The sequence below is a fragment of the Canis lupus genome, chromosome 5, assembly GCF_048164855.1.
Source record: "Canis lupus baileyi chromosome 5, mCanLup2.hap1, whole genome shotgun sequence".
Taxonomy (NCBI): Eukaryota; Metazoa; Chordata; class Mammalia; order Carnivora; family Canidae; genus Canis; species Canis lupus.
The window spans coordinates 69,715,238-69,732,012 of record NC_132842.1 but is presented as its reverse complement, the minus strand read 5'-3'; the positions used below and the strand labels follow the sequence as shown (position 1 = coordinate 69,732,012).

The following is a 16,775-nucleotide window of genomic DNA, read 5'->3' as shown; positions in this document are numbered from 1 at the left end:
TAAATAGGCGGATTAAGCTAGTAGGTGGGAAAGCACACTGTAAGCAAAGAACTACTACTGTTATGAAAAGTTTTCATTTGAATACGGAAAATGAGGCCTGGGAAAGAAAAGAATGGCCCCTCAGCGAATTCGCGATGAAGTTAGAACTGGAATACAGGTCTTGATTCCCAGCCCAATGCTCTATCCCTTGTCATCAGAGTTCCTGGTCATAGATGTTCACAGCAGAGGGTTGAGGCTGGTAAGGGCGTGCGGGAAAGAACAGCCAGGCACAGGGCTCTGGACCTGAATCATAAATTCTGCACGACAGGAACCAGGCGGATTCCAGTATTCGTGCAGAATGACTAGCTCCTTTCAGACCTCCTGGGTATCCGCCTCCCAGGACTGAAGTCCTTTCTATTGCATCTTGGGAGTTGGGGGTCAGCCGCGGTGCATGGAGGGACATGTAGTCCTTTCCCTCCCCCTCCGCCTGCCCAACTCACCCGCCTCAAAGGCCGCCTCAGGCTGCCTTCGCTTCATCTTTCCCAGCAAGCCCCGCGAGAGCGCCGGCTATTGATTGGCTGTGGCAGGAGCAGGCGGCTTGGCCGGCAGCGGTTACCCAGGGTTTCCGGTGCGAGGCCAGAGCGGGCGAAGCCGTCAGGAGGTCGGCAGTGAGGTGCGTGTTGCGGAGGTTTGGGGGGAACAAGGCGACCAGCAGGTCGGTGGGCCTGAACACTCTCGGTCGGTGGAGGGAATCACGCCGATTCCGCGCGAGGGAGTGGGCTGGGGGGGGCAGGGCTGGTCCTGTGCGCATGCGCGGACGGGAGGCGCGCGGGGCGTGGGTGGCTGCGCGCGGGGGGGCCCACGTGGGGCTTGGGGGCCGGAGGAGGGATGGGAATCGAGCGTCCCGCCACGTCAGTCTCCGGCCCTGAGCCTATCCCGCGCTCGGCCTGTGGTAAGGGGGCTGTGTAGTGCCGGGAAGCGGCTTCGAGAAAAAGGAGGCCTCGCCTGCCGCGCTTCTGAAGCAGCGCCCCGAAAACCTGCCTGGGCGCGCCGTGCTCCTCCGACTGGCCAGAGAGAGAACCGTTGGCTCCCTCTGGTGAGGGACGGCCAGTGTGTCCTAAGAAGCTTTGTGCACCCGGGATTGGGATTTCGGATCCAGGCTGTGAAGAATTTTGAAGTCTGGAATATAGCGAGTGTGCTTGTTTCTATAGGATCTGTTTCCAGCCTAGCATTGCAAACCACAATGAAGAACCAAGACAAAAAGAACGGGGCTGCCAAGCAGTCGGGCAACACTTCCAACCCAAAAAGCAACCCGGGGCAAGCCGAAGTAGGACCAGAGGGAACCCAGGGGCGCCCCAGCCAGCCGGCTCCTGCGACAGAAGCTGAAGGTTCCTCCAGCCAGGCTCCAGGGAAGACTGAGGGTGTGTGCCATTTCTGCTTTCCAGCGGGCAGGGGGAGGAGTTTGTGGTGCGCCAGGATAGCTTCTGGAGTTCCAGGCCTAGGCCACTGTTTACCCAGGAAGGAGGAAATGTAGAATGAGAGGAGGACTGCCACCCGCAGATCCCTCTTTCCCCAGGGTGTTGATAGAGCCTCCCACTCAAAGCACAGGAGCAGAACTCTTAAGAGAAGGCTCTGACAGGGTTAAGTCAGGTGGCGCTCAGATGAGACACCCAACCAGCTAGCCCGGCTTAGAAATGCTGCATTCACCAGTGGGCAACTACTCTTCATGTTGGAGGCTTTCTTAGAACTTTTTTAATAGCAAGAAATGATTTTTGCAGGGAGGGGAAAGGGAGGGACTAGATGTTGAGCTCCAGGTACATGCCATCCCTATATGCTGGATGCTTTATTTCCTTGATTCCTTTCACATCTATAACAGACATGATTGGGCAATAGTGGGAAATAATCTTATTTTATGGGTAAATAAACTAAGGCTTAAAGAAAGTAGGCAACATTTAGCCCCAACCAGTAAGTTTGGGCCTGAAAAATCCCAGCAAATGGAATTAACCATCTTGTTTCTCATTTCTCATTCTGCCGCTCATCTTGCCCTGCCACAGGAGCACAAGCCAAAACTGCTCAGTCCGGGGCCCTCCGTGATGTCTCTGAGGAGCTGAGCCGCCAGTTGGAAGACATCCTGAGTACATACTGTGTGGACAACAATCAGGGGGGCCCAGGTGAGGATGGGGCACAGGGTGAGCCTGCTGAACCCGAAGATGCAGACAAGTCCCGGACCTATGCTTCAAGGAATGGGGAGCCTGAGCCAGAGACCCCAGTGGTCAATGGTGAGAAGGAGACCTCCAAGGGGGAGCCGGGCACAGATGAGATCCGGACCAGTGACGAGGTTGGAGACCGAGATCACCGAAGGCCACAGGAGAAGAAGAAAGCCAAGGGTCTGGGTGAGCAGAGGGCAGCTACTGGTGAGGTGGGGATGTTTGGGCTAACCTGCTGTCCCAGGATTCAGAGGAAATTACTTTCTGGAGCACCGAGTCACATTAGTTTGATCCAAGCAAGGGGTGTGGACCGTAGAACAGAGGGGTGTAGATGGGATCCTGTGTCAGCCAACACTATCTCTAACCTGCTCTGTAAACTTGGGCAAGACCTTTCTCCTTTCTGTTCCTTAGTTTTCGTTTCTCTACAGTAAGATTTGGACTAGCCCAGGGTTGAAAACACAAATAAACCAAGTTAGACAGGGGACCCTAGGAGGACAAGACATTGCCTACTTCATCCAAAGGGGTGATTGCCATCTGGTCCCACCATGCTGATAGCATATAATACTACAGGCTAAGTGTAGCCAGCCTTTTTTTTTTTTTCCCCCCCTCATTCTTTTTTCTCCTTTTTTCCCCTTTGTTATTATGCAGTTAAGTGAAATCTCTCTGGATTTTTAACAATTGGCAACTGAAGAAAAAAAAAAAAAAAACAATTGACAACTAATATGCTGGGAGCCAAACAAAACTCGTGTGGGTTTTGGCCTACGTGCTAGTGCTTTGCAGTCTCCACACTGATCTTTCGAGCCTCTTGGGTTTGACACTTCAGGAGCCTGGTGCTGTGCTATGTACAGGAGCCCTCCAGGGAGACAGAAGGAAGCCCCTTTGACTGAAGCACAGTGAGAGAAAGTTATTGGGGGCAGGGGACTAGTGTGTATGTTAAAGAATCAGAGTTAAGTGATATTATACCTGTGTCTTAGTCCTTAATTCCCCACCCTCTGTTTGTCATCCTAATGGAAAGGGTTTTTTTTGTTTGTTTTTGGTTTTATTTTGTTTTGTTTTTTAAGATTTTATTTATTTACTCATGAGAAACACAGAGAGAGAGGCAGAGACACAGGCAGAGGGAGAAGCAGGCACCATGCAGGGAGCCCGATGCGGGACTCGATCCAGGGGACTCCAGGATCACTCCCTGAGCCAAAGGCAGACGCTCAGCTGCTGAGCTGCTAAGCCACCCAGGCATCCCTGTTGTTTATTAATCTTGGGATCACATATCGGAAGATATATTTGTTTAAAAGTTCACTGTTTAGGAGGGAACAAATAAAGTTCACTCTTTGGCTACCACTGTTGACAAATGTTTAGTAGTTACCGAGGAAACCTATTCCTTTTTGCCTCCTTCCTCTTTCGAAAGGGCTTTCCTTGCATTGACACAGTAGCACTTAAATTGGCCATTGGGATGTCTTTTTTTTTCCTCCTGCTATTAGAGCAGGCAGGTTTTTTCTCCCACTCTCAGTGTTCACCATGGAGTCTCCACATAGACTCAGTTATTAGTCTATTAAGCATTTGTTGAGCATGTCGTCTGAGATGGGCACCAAAGACAATATGGAGCAGCACTGGGGCCACAGTAATAGGCTGAGTTCAGTTGGTGGTAACCCTCATGAACCACACGGTCTAATGGGATGACAGCCAGGTCAACAAACAGTATCAAATATGATAATGTAGGGCTGCCTCAAGGCCTGAGAGTGTGGGCCGAGGCCTGGGGAAATCCCCAGAGAAGGGGGTACATGATTTTGATCCCTGTGCTTTGCAGGGAAGGAGATCACGTTGCTGATGCAGACATTGAACACCCTGAGCACCCCAGAGGAGAAGCTGGCAGCTCTGTGCAAGAAGTATGCTGAACTGGTCAGTTCTCCCCCTTCTTCTTGCATCCGCCCTGCCTTGGAAAGTCAGCAGGCCACCTGGCATGGGGTTGAGGGTGCCGGGGCAGGTGGGTGGCTTAATTCCTATTCAGCCTCTCTCAGCCTTTTCTCCATCTGTTAAGTGGAGAGTCAAGTCCCAGCTGGCCCCTTCCATGTTGACTGTAAGAAGAAACCCTTCATATTACAGTGGTAAAACCATAGCTCCTGGCCCCAGTCCCACATACCATGTCATCTCACACCTGTGTGCCTCAGTGTGCATCTCCCCAAAAAATGCACAGTGCCATCCTCACATTTAAACTAACACTGATGTGATACTCTAATACGCATATTTCCCCATTTGTTTAAAATGTCAGTTTGATCAAATCAGGGTCTACAGGAGATCCATCTAATACTTTAGGTCCTTACAACTTTTTTTCCTTTTATTCCAAAATAGTCTTCATTTACTGCCAACCTTTTTCTCATGACATTGATTTACTGCAGATCAATCGCCCTGTGCCTCACTTCTTCGCTTTTGTGGTGACATTTAACTTCTTCCTTTACCTCCTTAGTTCCTGTAGATATAGGGGAAATTAACTCTAGAAGCTTGATCCAATCCAAGTTCAACTATTTTGATAAGAACTCTACATAAGTGGTACTCTGTAGAGAAAGTGTGTTCCTCCCACTTTTACTGATGGAAGATTGTCCACTGAGTTCAGGTGGGGCCAGCCAGGTTCCTCCCTTGTCAGGTTGCCATCAGAATTTGTATAAATGGATTAATCCACTGTGGGTCATTTCCTAACTACTTGTTTTTAAGTTCTTTCACTCCATTTTCATTTATTAGCTAGAATTCTCTAAGAAGTTTTTCTCATTTGTAAAATTGGGAAAAATCACACCTGCCTTGTGGGGTTGCTATAATGATTAAATAAAGGATAGGATATGAAAAAGATACCACCCCTTCAGAATGAGCCATCCAGGGAAAGATTGATGAAGAGAGCAGGAGCTGAGTGATGTTCTCAAGTAGAGAAGGAGCTAAGGGCCAGAGCATAAGGAGAGGGCTGGCTGTGTTGGGAAGCACCACTGGATCCTGGTAACCAGAGGAAAAGGCCGGTGCAGGTGGATGGGCAGAGGTGGAACTTATGCCCCTGTGCCTCTGGTTGCTTCCATTCTCAGGGAAATGAGAAAGATATTTTTTGCTGGGCCAAAGGAGAGCTGAGAAGGAGGAGGATGAAATAGTTCTCTGGAAGAGGAGTGTGACTAACATAAGGAATATGGTTAGGCCGCATGGCAGACGAGGGTCTTCCTCAAATGGGTAGTTAGGAATTAAAAGAGGTTCTTCTGCTTCAGTGCCTGTGCAGAGGAATCAGAGGTTGGGATATCAGGGTTGGGGTTTTGATAGGAAAAGGGGGCAAGAGAGTTGAGTGTAAGAAGTCTTAAGACAAGTATAAGAAGGTCAGTGATTATTTAAAGACACATTCAAGGAAAGTGAAAGGATAGTTGGGTCACTGGGTTGGAGGTCCAGTATGGTAGACTTTCTGGGGCCACAAATTTTGGATGGAATGAGCTAGAATGGTAGGGGATAGTGGTCCTGCCCTGGGATGAGATAATGGAGGGGTGTGTGCTTCTGGGTAATGACAAAATCTGGATCTGATGTCCAGGACAGTAACCATTAGCCAACTGAAATGTGGCTAGTCTAGATTTGGATGTGCTCTAAGTGTAAGATACAACTTAGGTTTCAAACACCTAAGGAAAGGGGAAGAAAAAATGACAATGTTCAATGACTTGAACAGTTGTCATTACATAGAGTTGCACTGTATCAGCGTTGACTAGGCTCATGGGAGGGTAGCTGATGTGGGGAAAAGACAGGGTCTGAGAAGGTTAAGATCTGTCCATAATGAAAAGGCCAAAATGATAACAGCAGTCATGTTGAGTGAAGTGGCGCTAAGTTTCAGAGCAGTGAAGAGGGAGTGACGGGGGTCTATTGAATACAAGGAGGAGTGGTAAGGGGTGTCATCTGAGGACATGAGTGTCACAAAGGTTGAAGGAATGTAATGGTCTGAGAGTCTTGAGAACTTCATCTCTAGAGTTAGAGTGGGGAGAGGCTGGGGTCTGCAGCCTCTGAATCCCTGCTTGTCGTAAGTGCCTGTTTCTGTATACTGGAGATGGAGCCCTTGGGTTTATCGGAGAAGTACATTAAGCACCCACACAGTGTCCAGCCAGAACTGTTAACAACTGGAGTCGGGAGAGGGCCGGGGTCCCTTGGGAAAAGCCCGACTAGGCACTTACTTGCCTTCCTGCTCCACAGCTGGAGGAGCATCGGAACTCCCAGAAGCAGATGAAGCTGCTGCAGAAGAAACAGAGCCAGCTGGTGCAGGAGAAGGACCACCTGCGTGGGGAGCACAGCAAGGCTGTCCTGGCCCGCAGTAAGCTAGAAAGCCTGTGCCGGGAGCTCCAACGCCACAACCGCTCCCTCAAGGTGGGCTGGCCCCTACAACTCTGGTTCCCTTGACTTCCACTTTTCCTTGGTGGGCTTTCCCCTTAAAAAGTAGCACGGAGGGATCCCTGGGTGGTGCAGCAGTTTAGCGCCTGCCTTTGGCCCAGGGCGTGATCCTGGAGACCCGGGATCAAATCCCACGTTGGGCTCCTAGTGCATGGAGCCTGCTTCTCCCTCTGCCTGTGTCTTTGCCTCTCTCTCTTTCTTTCTCTGCCTATCATAAATAAATAAATAAATAAATGAATGAATGAATGAATGAATAAATAAATAAATAAATAAATAAATAAATAAATAAATAAAATCTTTAAAAAAAAAAAAAGGTAGCATGGGATTTTGGCAGAGAAATTGATTTCCCCAGTAACGCCCTGCCTTAGGGATAGCTGCCTGTAACCACTTGACCTGTCCCTGTGTCAGGTATGGTGAGGGAGCCCAGGAGGCAGGTCTTTGATATTGTTCAGTTCACTGGCAGTCAGCAGGTAAGTCAGGTTCCAGCGCTGGTGGACAGCTCCTCTCCCAGACTTAAGCAGTCTGAAATGCTGGGTCTTTTTTCTTTGTCCTGCTTCTCCTCAGGCAGGGTCCGTCTGGTAAAGCCCAGTCACTGCTGTGACCTCTGGGTGGTTTTTATATATGTATCCTTTATATATTTGTTACAAATTTGGGTCAGTGAATATATAGTGTTTTCCAGCTTGTTTTGTTCATTTTTAGTTTGTCTTTGACAACATTTTTACTGTAATATAAACTTGATATGAGAGATTCAGAGGTGACAAAAGTATGAGATTCAAAGGTAACAGTTGCTCACCCTCCTCAGCCCCAGTGTCCAGGAGAAACCACTGGGAAGTACACCTACTTACCCATAAGTTTAAGTACAGCCTTCAGACTTCCTGCATCCATATGTAATTTTCTATAGGGTTCTTTAAATGGAGAGGTCATGTGTATTGTTTCACATCCTGTTCTGTCCTCTCACCTAACATGTATAGCTCACTTTTCCTTTTTTTTTTTTTTTTTTTTTTTTTTGAGGCTGTCTCATTCTTTTTTTTTTCCCCCTGAGATTTTACCTATTTATTCATGAGAGAGACCCAGAGAGAGGTAGTGATATAGGCATAGGGAGAAGCAGGCTCCTTGTAGGGAGCCCGATGGGGGACTCGATCCCAGGACCCTGGGATCATGACCTGAGCCAAAGGCAGACCCATCATTCTTTTCAATAGCGTTGTTGTATGCGTATTCTGTATTTTGTCAGTGCCCTAGTTAAGGAATTGCTGAGTTGTTTTTAAGTTTACAGTACTTCATACGTAGAGCTACAGTGAAAGTTCTTGTTATATATATTCTTGGGTAAGTGTATCTAGTTTGTCCCTAGGATAAACCTCAGAAGTTAAAGATCTGGGTCAAAGAGCATGCACGTTATATAAGTTTTAATAGACTTTGCCAGATTACCTCCCCACCAATATTGTCCTCATGCCTAATTCTGCACAATCTTGCCAACCCTGGGAACTACTAAATTTTAACTAGTTGGTGAGAGGTGAGAAATGAAAGCACAAAACAAGACTGCTTAGCCTGAGTCTGGAAGAATGGACTTCAGGAGACCTAGATTGCTCTAGAATGACACTTAGGTGTATGCCTGCATTCTTCTAGGGAGAGAATATCTCCCTTGCTGTCACCTGATAGAAGGGTAGAGGGGTCCCCTGGGAACCCCCATTGGCATGGCATCTTGGAGCCTGGCTGGTGCTGCTCACTGAGAGTAGAGAGGGTTGTGGGTATAGAGCATTGTGGGCTGGGGAAGAGCAGCTGATGGAGCCAGGGCTGACTTCTCTGCCCAGGAAGAAGGCGTGCAGCGGGCCCGGGAGGAAGAGGAGAAGCGCAAGGAGGTGACCTCCCACTTCCAGGTGACACTGAATGACATTCAGCTGCAGATGGAGCAGCACAACGAGCGCAACTCCAAGCTGCGCCAGGAGAACATGGAGTTGGCTGAGAGGCTCAAGAAGCTGATCGAGCAGTACGAGCTGCGGGAGGAGGTAAGGAGTCCCAAGCAGCCAACACCCGCCTCCAGGCCACCTTTCCTTTACTATCTAGAACACAAGTGTGTCCCCATGTACCTTTTCTCAACTGCTCTGACCTTTGAAGTCCCACTGAGTTCCGCGCCTCCTCCTCATTCCTGCTCTCACCTGCCCCCGGCTCCTGGGGCTCCTCAACATTTAGGACTGCCACTCCCTGAAATTTGCACATCTAGTCTTGGTCTATAGGTGGGGAGATCTTTGCCAATGGGGCTAAGCGGTTGTGTTGGTGGAGGTGTCGTTTTTGTCCTTTCTTCCCATTTACAAGGGAGTCGGGCTACAAAAGTGAGGGTTGTTAGCCCAGCGGAGTGATCTCTTGGGGCTGGAGGTTTGAGTGTATTTATTACTTGGCTTCCTGGGAGCTGATCTCATCCCTGTGCACACCTAGGACTGACTGGAGAGAAACAAGGTGAGGTTGGGAAGTAGACCTTCCAGGGATTTGGGGCCCATGTGCTATAGAACATGCGGGAGTCCAGCGTGTCACAGTGAGATGGGAGGCTGGGCAGGGTACCCTGGTGTCTGCAGATGGGACATCCATGCAGCCCACTGGGCCTCCCGAGAAAGAGAGCTGCTGACAGGTGGCCCTCCTACCATGCCTTCCTGCAGCATATCGACAAGGTCTTCAAACACAAGGACCTGCAGCAGCAGCTGGTAGATGCCAAACTCCAGCAGGCCCAGGAGATGCTGAAGGAGGCAGAGGAGAGGCACCAACGAGAAAAGGACTTTGTGAGGCTCGGGCCCTGTACAGGGGAGTCTGGAAGGCGGGGTGGATTCTGGCTCAGCTCAGAGTCATGTTTGTAAGGGAAAGTTGCTGCCTGGCCGGGCCAGGACGCAGCTTACTCAGGGAGCAGGACACTTTGTGGGTACTGGGGTATATGGCTAAAAAAGACCAGACAGCCCCTAAGGGTTTCTGACAAGATCTGGGGTCCTATCTTGAAAATAGCTCCTCAAAGAGGCAGTGGAGTCCCAGAGGATGTGTGAGCTGATGAAGCAGCAGGAGACCCACCTGAAGCAGCAGGTGAGACAGTGTGTCCTGATCCTGTGCCTCTGAGGTCACCTTACTGGGCCCCCATCCTAGGGGAGGGAAATGGGACCCTCGTTCTAGGACCACCTTGACTGCTGTGTGACCTTGCTGAGCCTTTGTTCTGTCTGGACCCGCCCAGCACCTATGGTGACCAGGTGGCTAGGTGAGCTTGAAGGACTTTGTTCCTAGTTGGAAGTGTTGTGCAGCTTTTGAGGAGGCAAAATGAGAATGGTTGTTCTTAATTACATAAATTGTACTTAATTTCGAAGAGAAGTTTGAAAACAAACATAGAGGCAAAATATAAGTCACCCCAAATCCTACTTTCTAAGCTTAACATTTTGGATTCTGTTCTTTAAAATAGCTTTTCTGCTTTAAAGAAAAATGGTATCTCGATAGAATTGTTGGGTCAGAGGTCCAAGGATAGGTCTGACTGCATTAGCCATAAGTGCATTCTAGAGAAGCATAATCTTATCTCTGGGCTTCTTTCTCTCCCAGCTTGCCCTATACACAGAGAAGTTTGAGGAATTCCAGAACACTCTTTCCAAAAGCAGTGAAGTGTTCACCACATTCAAACAGGAGATGGAAAAGGTAACTGTGTCCAGCCTGAGTGTGGCTACAGGGGCACCCTGGGCCTGCCTTCAGGAAGCCCCCAACCCCTGGGGTTCCTTCTGGGGAGCTATTCACAGTAATAGTATGATTGATACCAGGGATGGGCTGTATGGAGGGAAGGGGTCAGAGCCTTTCCCGCCTCTCAAGGAAGCATCACTGATATGTGCATCCTCCAGGTTGTCCTGGAGAAGAGGGGCAGCCTTGTCATGTGGTGGTGGTGGTGGTGGTGGTGGTGGTAGTGGCGGTGACATTTACCTTGAGATGTCTTCAGGTGGCACAGACAGCGTGCTGTAACATGTTGCCCACCTTGGAGATTCAGATGGACAGTCTGGCCCCCTGACTATTTTCTTCTATGTGTCCCATAACTCAGATGACTAAGAAGATCAAGAAGCTAGAGAAAGAAACCACCATGTACCGGTCCCGTTGGGAGAGCAGCAACAAGGCCCTGCTTGAGATGGCTGAGGAGGTGGGCCGAGTGTGCTCTGCAGCTACGGGGGGTAGGGGAGTGCAGTTTTTGAGTGACGGGCCCTTTCCTATATGTTCTGCAAGTAAGTCATGCAGCTGGCATGAGGTGGAGCTGGGACTCATAAGTCCATCTGCCCAAGTCCAAAGGCACTGCCAGTGGTCACCCTGTGGGAGATGATGAGCCCAGTGGTAGATTTGCAGTAGAAGCAAAGAGAACAAATGGTAGGTAGAAGTACAGGAACTGAAAAACCAAGGGGTACCAGTGGTGGGCACAGTTTATATGCAGGGTGGCTCAGCTAATTTGATTTCGTGGTTTGAGATGCAGAAGGGAACTAATTAGTGTATGCCAGATCCTCCTCAATGTTTTAGGTGATGCCAATTCATTGAACCTTCTTGAGATCTATGAGGTTAATGTTAGTAGTTTGTTTGTTTTTTTAAGATTTATTTATCTAGGGGCACCTCGGTAGCTCAGTTGGTAAAGCATCTGACTTCAACTCAGGTCATAAGCTCAGGGTCCTGGGATCACTCTGATTTGAGCTCCCTGCTGAGCAGAGAATCTGCTTATCTCTCTGCCCTTCCCCCCTCACTCGTGCACATGGGCATGTGCACACATACACACTTTTTGTCTCTCATCTTTTTTTTTTTTTTTTTTTTTTTATGAGAGAGAGGCAGAGGGAGAAGCAGGCTCCATGCAGGGAGCCTGATGTGGGACTCGATCCCAGGTCACCAGGATCAGGCTCTGGGCTGAAGGCGGCGCTAAACCGCTGAGCCACCCAGGGATCCCTTCTCTCAGATCTTTAAAAAAATAAAAAATAAAAAAAGATTCATTTATTTGAGAGAAAGAAAGCATGCACCTAGGTGCATATACAGGCGGGGGAGATGAAAGAATCTCAGGCAGGCTCCTTGCTGAGCACAGAGCCTGACATGGGACTTGATCTCAACCCTGAGATCATGACCTGAGCCGAAATCAAAAATCAGGTGCTTAACCGACTGAGCCAACCACGCACCCCAGTAGTCCATTTTAACAGATAAGGAAATAGGCTCCAAAAGCCAAGCCTTACTTTGCCAGTGTCACCTGATGGATAAAGGAAGAAATATGTTGTCTTCAAGTCGTGCTGCTTCTCTGCACCACAACCCTACCAACAGCCAGGTCTTGGCATATGCCAGGGCTATTTTCCTAGGAAGGGGCAGGGTTTTGATGCTGGCCTGCTCATAGTATCATTCAAGTGTGAATGTTTTCTACCAAGTGACTCTGTTGGGTGGGGGATTAATGGCATGGCACTAAGGCCCGGTTTCTCTCCCCAGAAAACACTCCGGGACAAAGAGCTAGAGGGCCTACAGGTAAAAATCCAGCGGCTAGAGAAGCTGTGCCGAGCACTGCAGACAGAACGCAATGACCTGAACAAAAGGGTGCAGGACCTGAGTGCTGGTGGCCAGGGCTCCATCACTGATGGTGGCCCTGAGCGAAGACCAGAGGCTGCAGCTGCCTCCAAGGAGCAGGGTTGTGAGGGTCCTGGGGCCCAGTCACCTGGGTCCCCAAGGGTCACAGAAGCTCCTTACTGCCCTGGAGCACCGAGCACAGAAGCACCTGGCCAAGCAGGGCCCCAGGAGCCCACCTCCACCACCGCCTAGGAAACCTGGCACAGGGGGCGTGCTGGGAAGGGAGCAAGCAGCCCAGCCAGGCCTGGCCCATGCAAGGCTCCCACCGCTAAGCAGTCCAGTGCTGAGGCCCAGGGTGCTTTAACCTGGCTGACATCTGACACTTGGCAGTTTTGGATTTTGTGGGTCAGTTTTACTTAACATATGGCATATGTGCAAGGCCTCATACATTTCTATCTATAAGTGTAAAATGGGCTTGCACTGGAGGTGGGGGTGTGTACGCATGAAGTCACTGGCTCTTCTGTGAGCTGAAGAGTCTTAAAGAAGAGCTGCCATCTGTAGCTGCTGTCACAGTGGGCTGGCAGGACAAGTGACTTGAACATTCCCCTGCCTGATTTGAGGCTCAGAGCTCAGACCCCCCCCTCCCCCTTCCTGCCCTTCAGGGCTCGTGACAAGTGGCACACACTCAGGCCTTGACTTTGTTTCCCTCGTTAACAGGGCTTGGGCGGCTCTGGCTCTCGTAGCTACCCTGGAAGCTCCTTTGCTTCTCATAACCTGGAGAAGGGGGTCCCTGGGCAGAGCCTGCAGAGCTGGGAATCCACCTGCTGTCCTGCTTTGGACAGGGGATCTGGAGAAAGTTGCTATGGGCTGGTACACTGTTAGGAGCCCTCAGGTGGTGCCAGGACCAGGCCAGCGATGCTTCTCAGTAGCCTTATCATTCACAGGTGCCTCTCTAGCCTGCACAAATGATTGACAAGAGATCACCCAAAGGATGCTTTCTGAAGGTTTCTGTTTTGTTTTTTGTTTTTTTGTTTTGCACATGACAGTGTGTGTATGGATCTGAGGAAGGAGGTGGGGTGCTGGTGCAGTTGGCCTCCAGTGCCCCCCACCCTCACCACCCCACCTGGTATCTTTGCCATGTTGGTGCTGAGCTTTTCTGTTCGGTGAAATCAGATTGTGGTTAGGAGGAAGGGAAGGGTATCTGATGGTTTTGCCACAACCTTGCCTATGTGTTTGAATCCTGGGAAGCCACTGCTGATGCCCATCACCACTGTCTCCATGCAGTAGTTGCTGGGCCCTGTGCCCAACTGCCCCCTTGGCATTTAGGAGTCTGTGTCTGCTTCTGACCCCACCCTTCATGTGCGATCCTTGAGATTTGCCCTGGTTCCATTGCCTAAGGAATAAGCTGAAGGATGTCCTCCTTGACATCCCAGTGCCTGTGTGGAAGCCCCTGGCTCTTGTCTGACAGCTGAGGAATAGACTTGGCAATTGATGAGCCTCAGAAGTCCACAGAACGACTGCAGGTATTTGGGTCTGGTGCCCCCCCTCCCTGCAACCCCCAGCCCTTGCTACTCTGGACTGGAAGTTCTGCTGGTTGCACACTTGCTAGGGTATTAACCAGTCTGTATCGAGCAATTTTCTGGAACAACAGAATGAGGCTCAGACTGGGAAGCTGGGCTCTGGTGGGCTCATACTATAGCCCACCTCTAGCCAGCCCTTGCTTCAGTGTAGCTGAGGGAGCTGTGGGCCAAGAGGCACAGGATGGTGCAGTTTTGTTTCTTGCTGAATTTCCTTGAAGCTAGTTCATTATTCTGCAGGTCCCTTCATCTTCAACAACCAGCCCACTCTCCATGCCTTTTTCTTCAATCCCTCACATAAATAGGTTCACTCAGTGCTCGTGAAATTGTCTTATGACTTAGACCAGAGATGGCAAATGAATGGCGCACCATGTTTCCTCTGCCCCCAGGGCAGGTACCACTAATTAGCCTCCGAGTGTTTCCCACTAATTTCTGGTATATCCATTTCTCAAGATTCCCCCAGCAGCCAGTACAAGTGTTGAGACCTGTTTGCCATTGCTGGCTGAGCTACTGCTCTCCCGTGGAGACGTGTTTCCTAAGATCTTTCCCTCTGAGATGCCTGTATCTGGAATAGTCCCTGGGTCTGTCTTTTCCTTTCCTGATATGGCTGTCCCCCACCTCCAATCCGTGTGTCCGGCTGAGACACGAGAACTGCCAACCCCATACAGGGTTTGCTGGGCTCTGGAAGTGCAGGGAAGAGCCAGAAGCTTCTGCCTGCCCCAAGTAAAGAGCAAGAGGCCTGCAGTAGCCCATGTGATTGCCTCGTTTGCTTCAGCTACCTCGTAGAGCCCAAGGGGATTGAAGGGGAAGGCTGTCCCCCCAGTGTGGGGGATCATGGCTGTGCAGCCCAGCTGCCCTCAGAGACCCAGTCCAGCCATTGTGGGATTGTGGGGCTACAGTGAGCAGGGTGGCCCCAGCCAGTCTTCCCAGGTCCAAAATCCAGGCCCTGGGTGACTAGAACCTTTGCTCTCAGCTCCAGCTGAGTCTAGGCATCCAGGCCAGGCTATAGGAGGATCCCATTCTCCCTCTTCTTTCCGTTGACCAAATCACACTAATCACTACAGCTGCTCTGCTTGTTCTGCTTTCCAAAGTCAACCCAGGTACCTGGGTGCCGCCCTCACCAGGGCAGGTCCCACGCACGTGACCTCAGTTTTAGGACCAAGAGCTGTGTTGGATTCTTAGATTGCTAGCTTTTCCTCCAGGGGACCATTGCCGGTGAGGCTCACAGCCCAGAGCCCTTGGCCCTGCTGAGAGTAATTTGTATTCCGGACCTTGTCCAGCTGAGAGCCTTGTACACCAGATTCTTGAGGTATCGGCAGCACTTTTTGTTTTCCATGAGGTTTTTGGACCATGGGCTGAGCTCAGGCACTTTCTGTAAGAGAATGTTGTCCGTAAAGATGGTTGATTTGCTTTCACTCCTCCACTCCCATCACAGCGGCCCTCCTGAGGGCTGACCAAGAGGCCAGTGGAACTGCCCTGGTGGCTGTGGGGGAGGGCCAAAGCCTGCTGAGCTGATTGTCCAGCTGCTGCTCCAGCCCTCCCACCTTAACAGCACAGAGGTGGTCACCCCAGGGACAGCCAGGCACCTGCCTGGGGGAGGGGTGCGCCTTCTGTCCCTGTCACTGCTTCCCATATGGCCCAACCTGGCCACCTGGATTGGTTTTAAAGCTGTGCTGACAGCCTTTTTTGTCTCCTTTTGGTATTCACAACAGCCAGGGACATGATTTTGATGTATTTTAAACCACATTAAAAATAAAGAGTCTGTTGCCTTACTTGTTTCTCTCCTAACCTTTGTGGTCATTTGGTGCTTCTGGATCCATCTAGGCATCACTGACGTGTCTGGATCTGCTGCAGAGCCCTTGGCTGTGCCCTGTGGTGCATCTTCCAGAGTGCTGCCTGCCTGCCTGCCAAGAGCCACCACAGGCAAATTCATTTGAGCTGCCTGAATAGAGCCCTTGGCAAAGTTGGCATGATGTTCATATACATAGAAGCATCAGATTTCTTTCATTCAATGAAAAGTTGTCCCTGCCCCGTGAAGGGCTAGGCTAGTGATGAAGATACTTTTTTTTTCTTTTTTTCAGTAATCTCTATATCCAACGTGGGGCTTGAACTCCCCAACACCTAGATCAAAGATCACATGCTCTACTGACTGAGCCAACCTGCTCCCTGGAGAAAGATGCTGGGTTTTTTTTCTTCTTCTAATACTTTTATTTGAGAGAGCACATGCAGGGGGAGCTCCCAAGGGAGAAGGAGAAGCAGGCTCCCCGCTGAGCAGGGGCCCTGACAGGGGGCACCATCCCAGGACCCTGGGATCATGACCTGAGCCAAAGGGAGATGCTTAACTGACCGAACTGACCGAGCTACCCAGGTGCCCCAGAAAGTTCCCTTAAGACAAAGCTGGTGGTGCCATGGAGCACAAAGGAAGCTCCTGTCCCCTTCAGCAAGGAGCTAGGGGTGGACACCTGGGAAGGCCTTATGACCCAAAGGGCAAGTAGAAGTTTGAGAACTCGATTTTAGTAGTGTAGTTCACCTCGAGGTGCAGGTGCACAGGAGGGCAACAGGAGGATGTTATCGAGAACCTGTGTGCCAGGTTAGGGGATTTGGAGTAGATCCAGAGAACACAGGGAACCACTGAAGGTGCTAAGTTGACCATCGGGAAGATCCATGAGGAAGGCATAAGGTAAGGAGACCAGAGACCTAGGCATAGGCCAATTTGGGCATAGCCCAAATCAGATGGCTGGACAGTCACCACTGCTGTTCAGGGCTGTCTGCTATGGGCAGCATCCTCTGGCATTGGCCTACCTCTGAATTCCTTTGATTTTGTACGTTCCCTAAGAGCACTTTTGCATGCAGTTCTGAAGAATGGGTTGGTTTCTTACATACTCCTGCTCACCCAACCAAGCCCAGGTACAAAAGCTGGGGCTCCTGTCCCAGCACCCTATTCTCTCTGGAGGCTGGGTTGGCCTGGCATAAAGGGTGGTATGTGAATGCCCAACAAATGGCCTGAGACAAGTAAAGGCCCCTTCCCTCCAGGCCTCCACAATGCCTTCCTCATGGAAGAAGGGGAAGAAAGTCCCCTCAGAGCCTCTGCCCCCTCTAATCAAGC

General features: G+C 50.3%; 1 protein-coding gene across 1 annotated transcript; it reads left to right on the top strand.

The window, feature by feature from the left end:
* Window positions 1–496: 496 nt before the first annotated feature.
* Window positions 497–15,441, top strand: TXLNA (taxilin alpha). The gene is made up of 11 exons (XM_072827302.1): window positions 497–652; window positions 1,191–1,400; window positions 2,034–2,372; window positions 3,988–4,079; window positions 6,378–6,548; window positions 8,381–8,575; window positions 9,221–9,340; window positions 9,558–9,632; window positions 10,134–10,226; window positions 10,618–10,713; window positions 12,018–15,441. Exons 2-11 carry the CDS (start codon window positions 1,223–1,225, stop codon window positions 12,342–12,344), a joined length of 1,686 nt encoding a protein of 561 aa, XP_072683403.1. The 5' UTR covers window positions 497–652; window positions 1,191–1,222; the 3' UTR covers window positions 12,345–15,441.
* The last annotated feature ends 1,334 nt before the right edge of the window (window positions 15,442–16,775 follow it).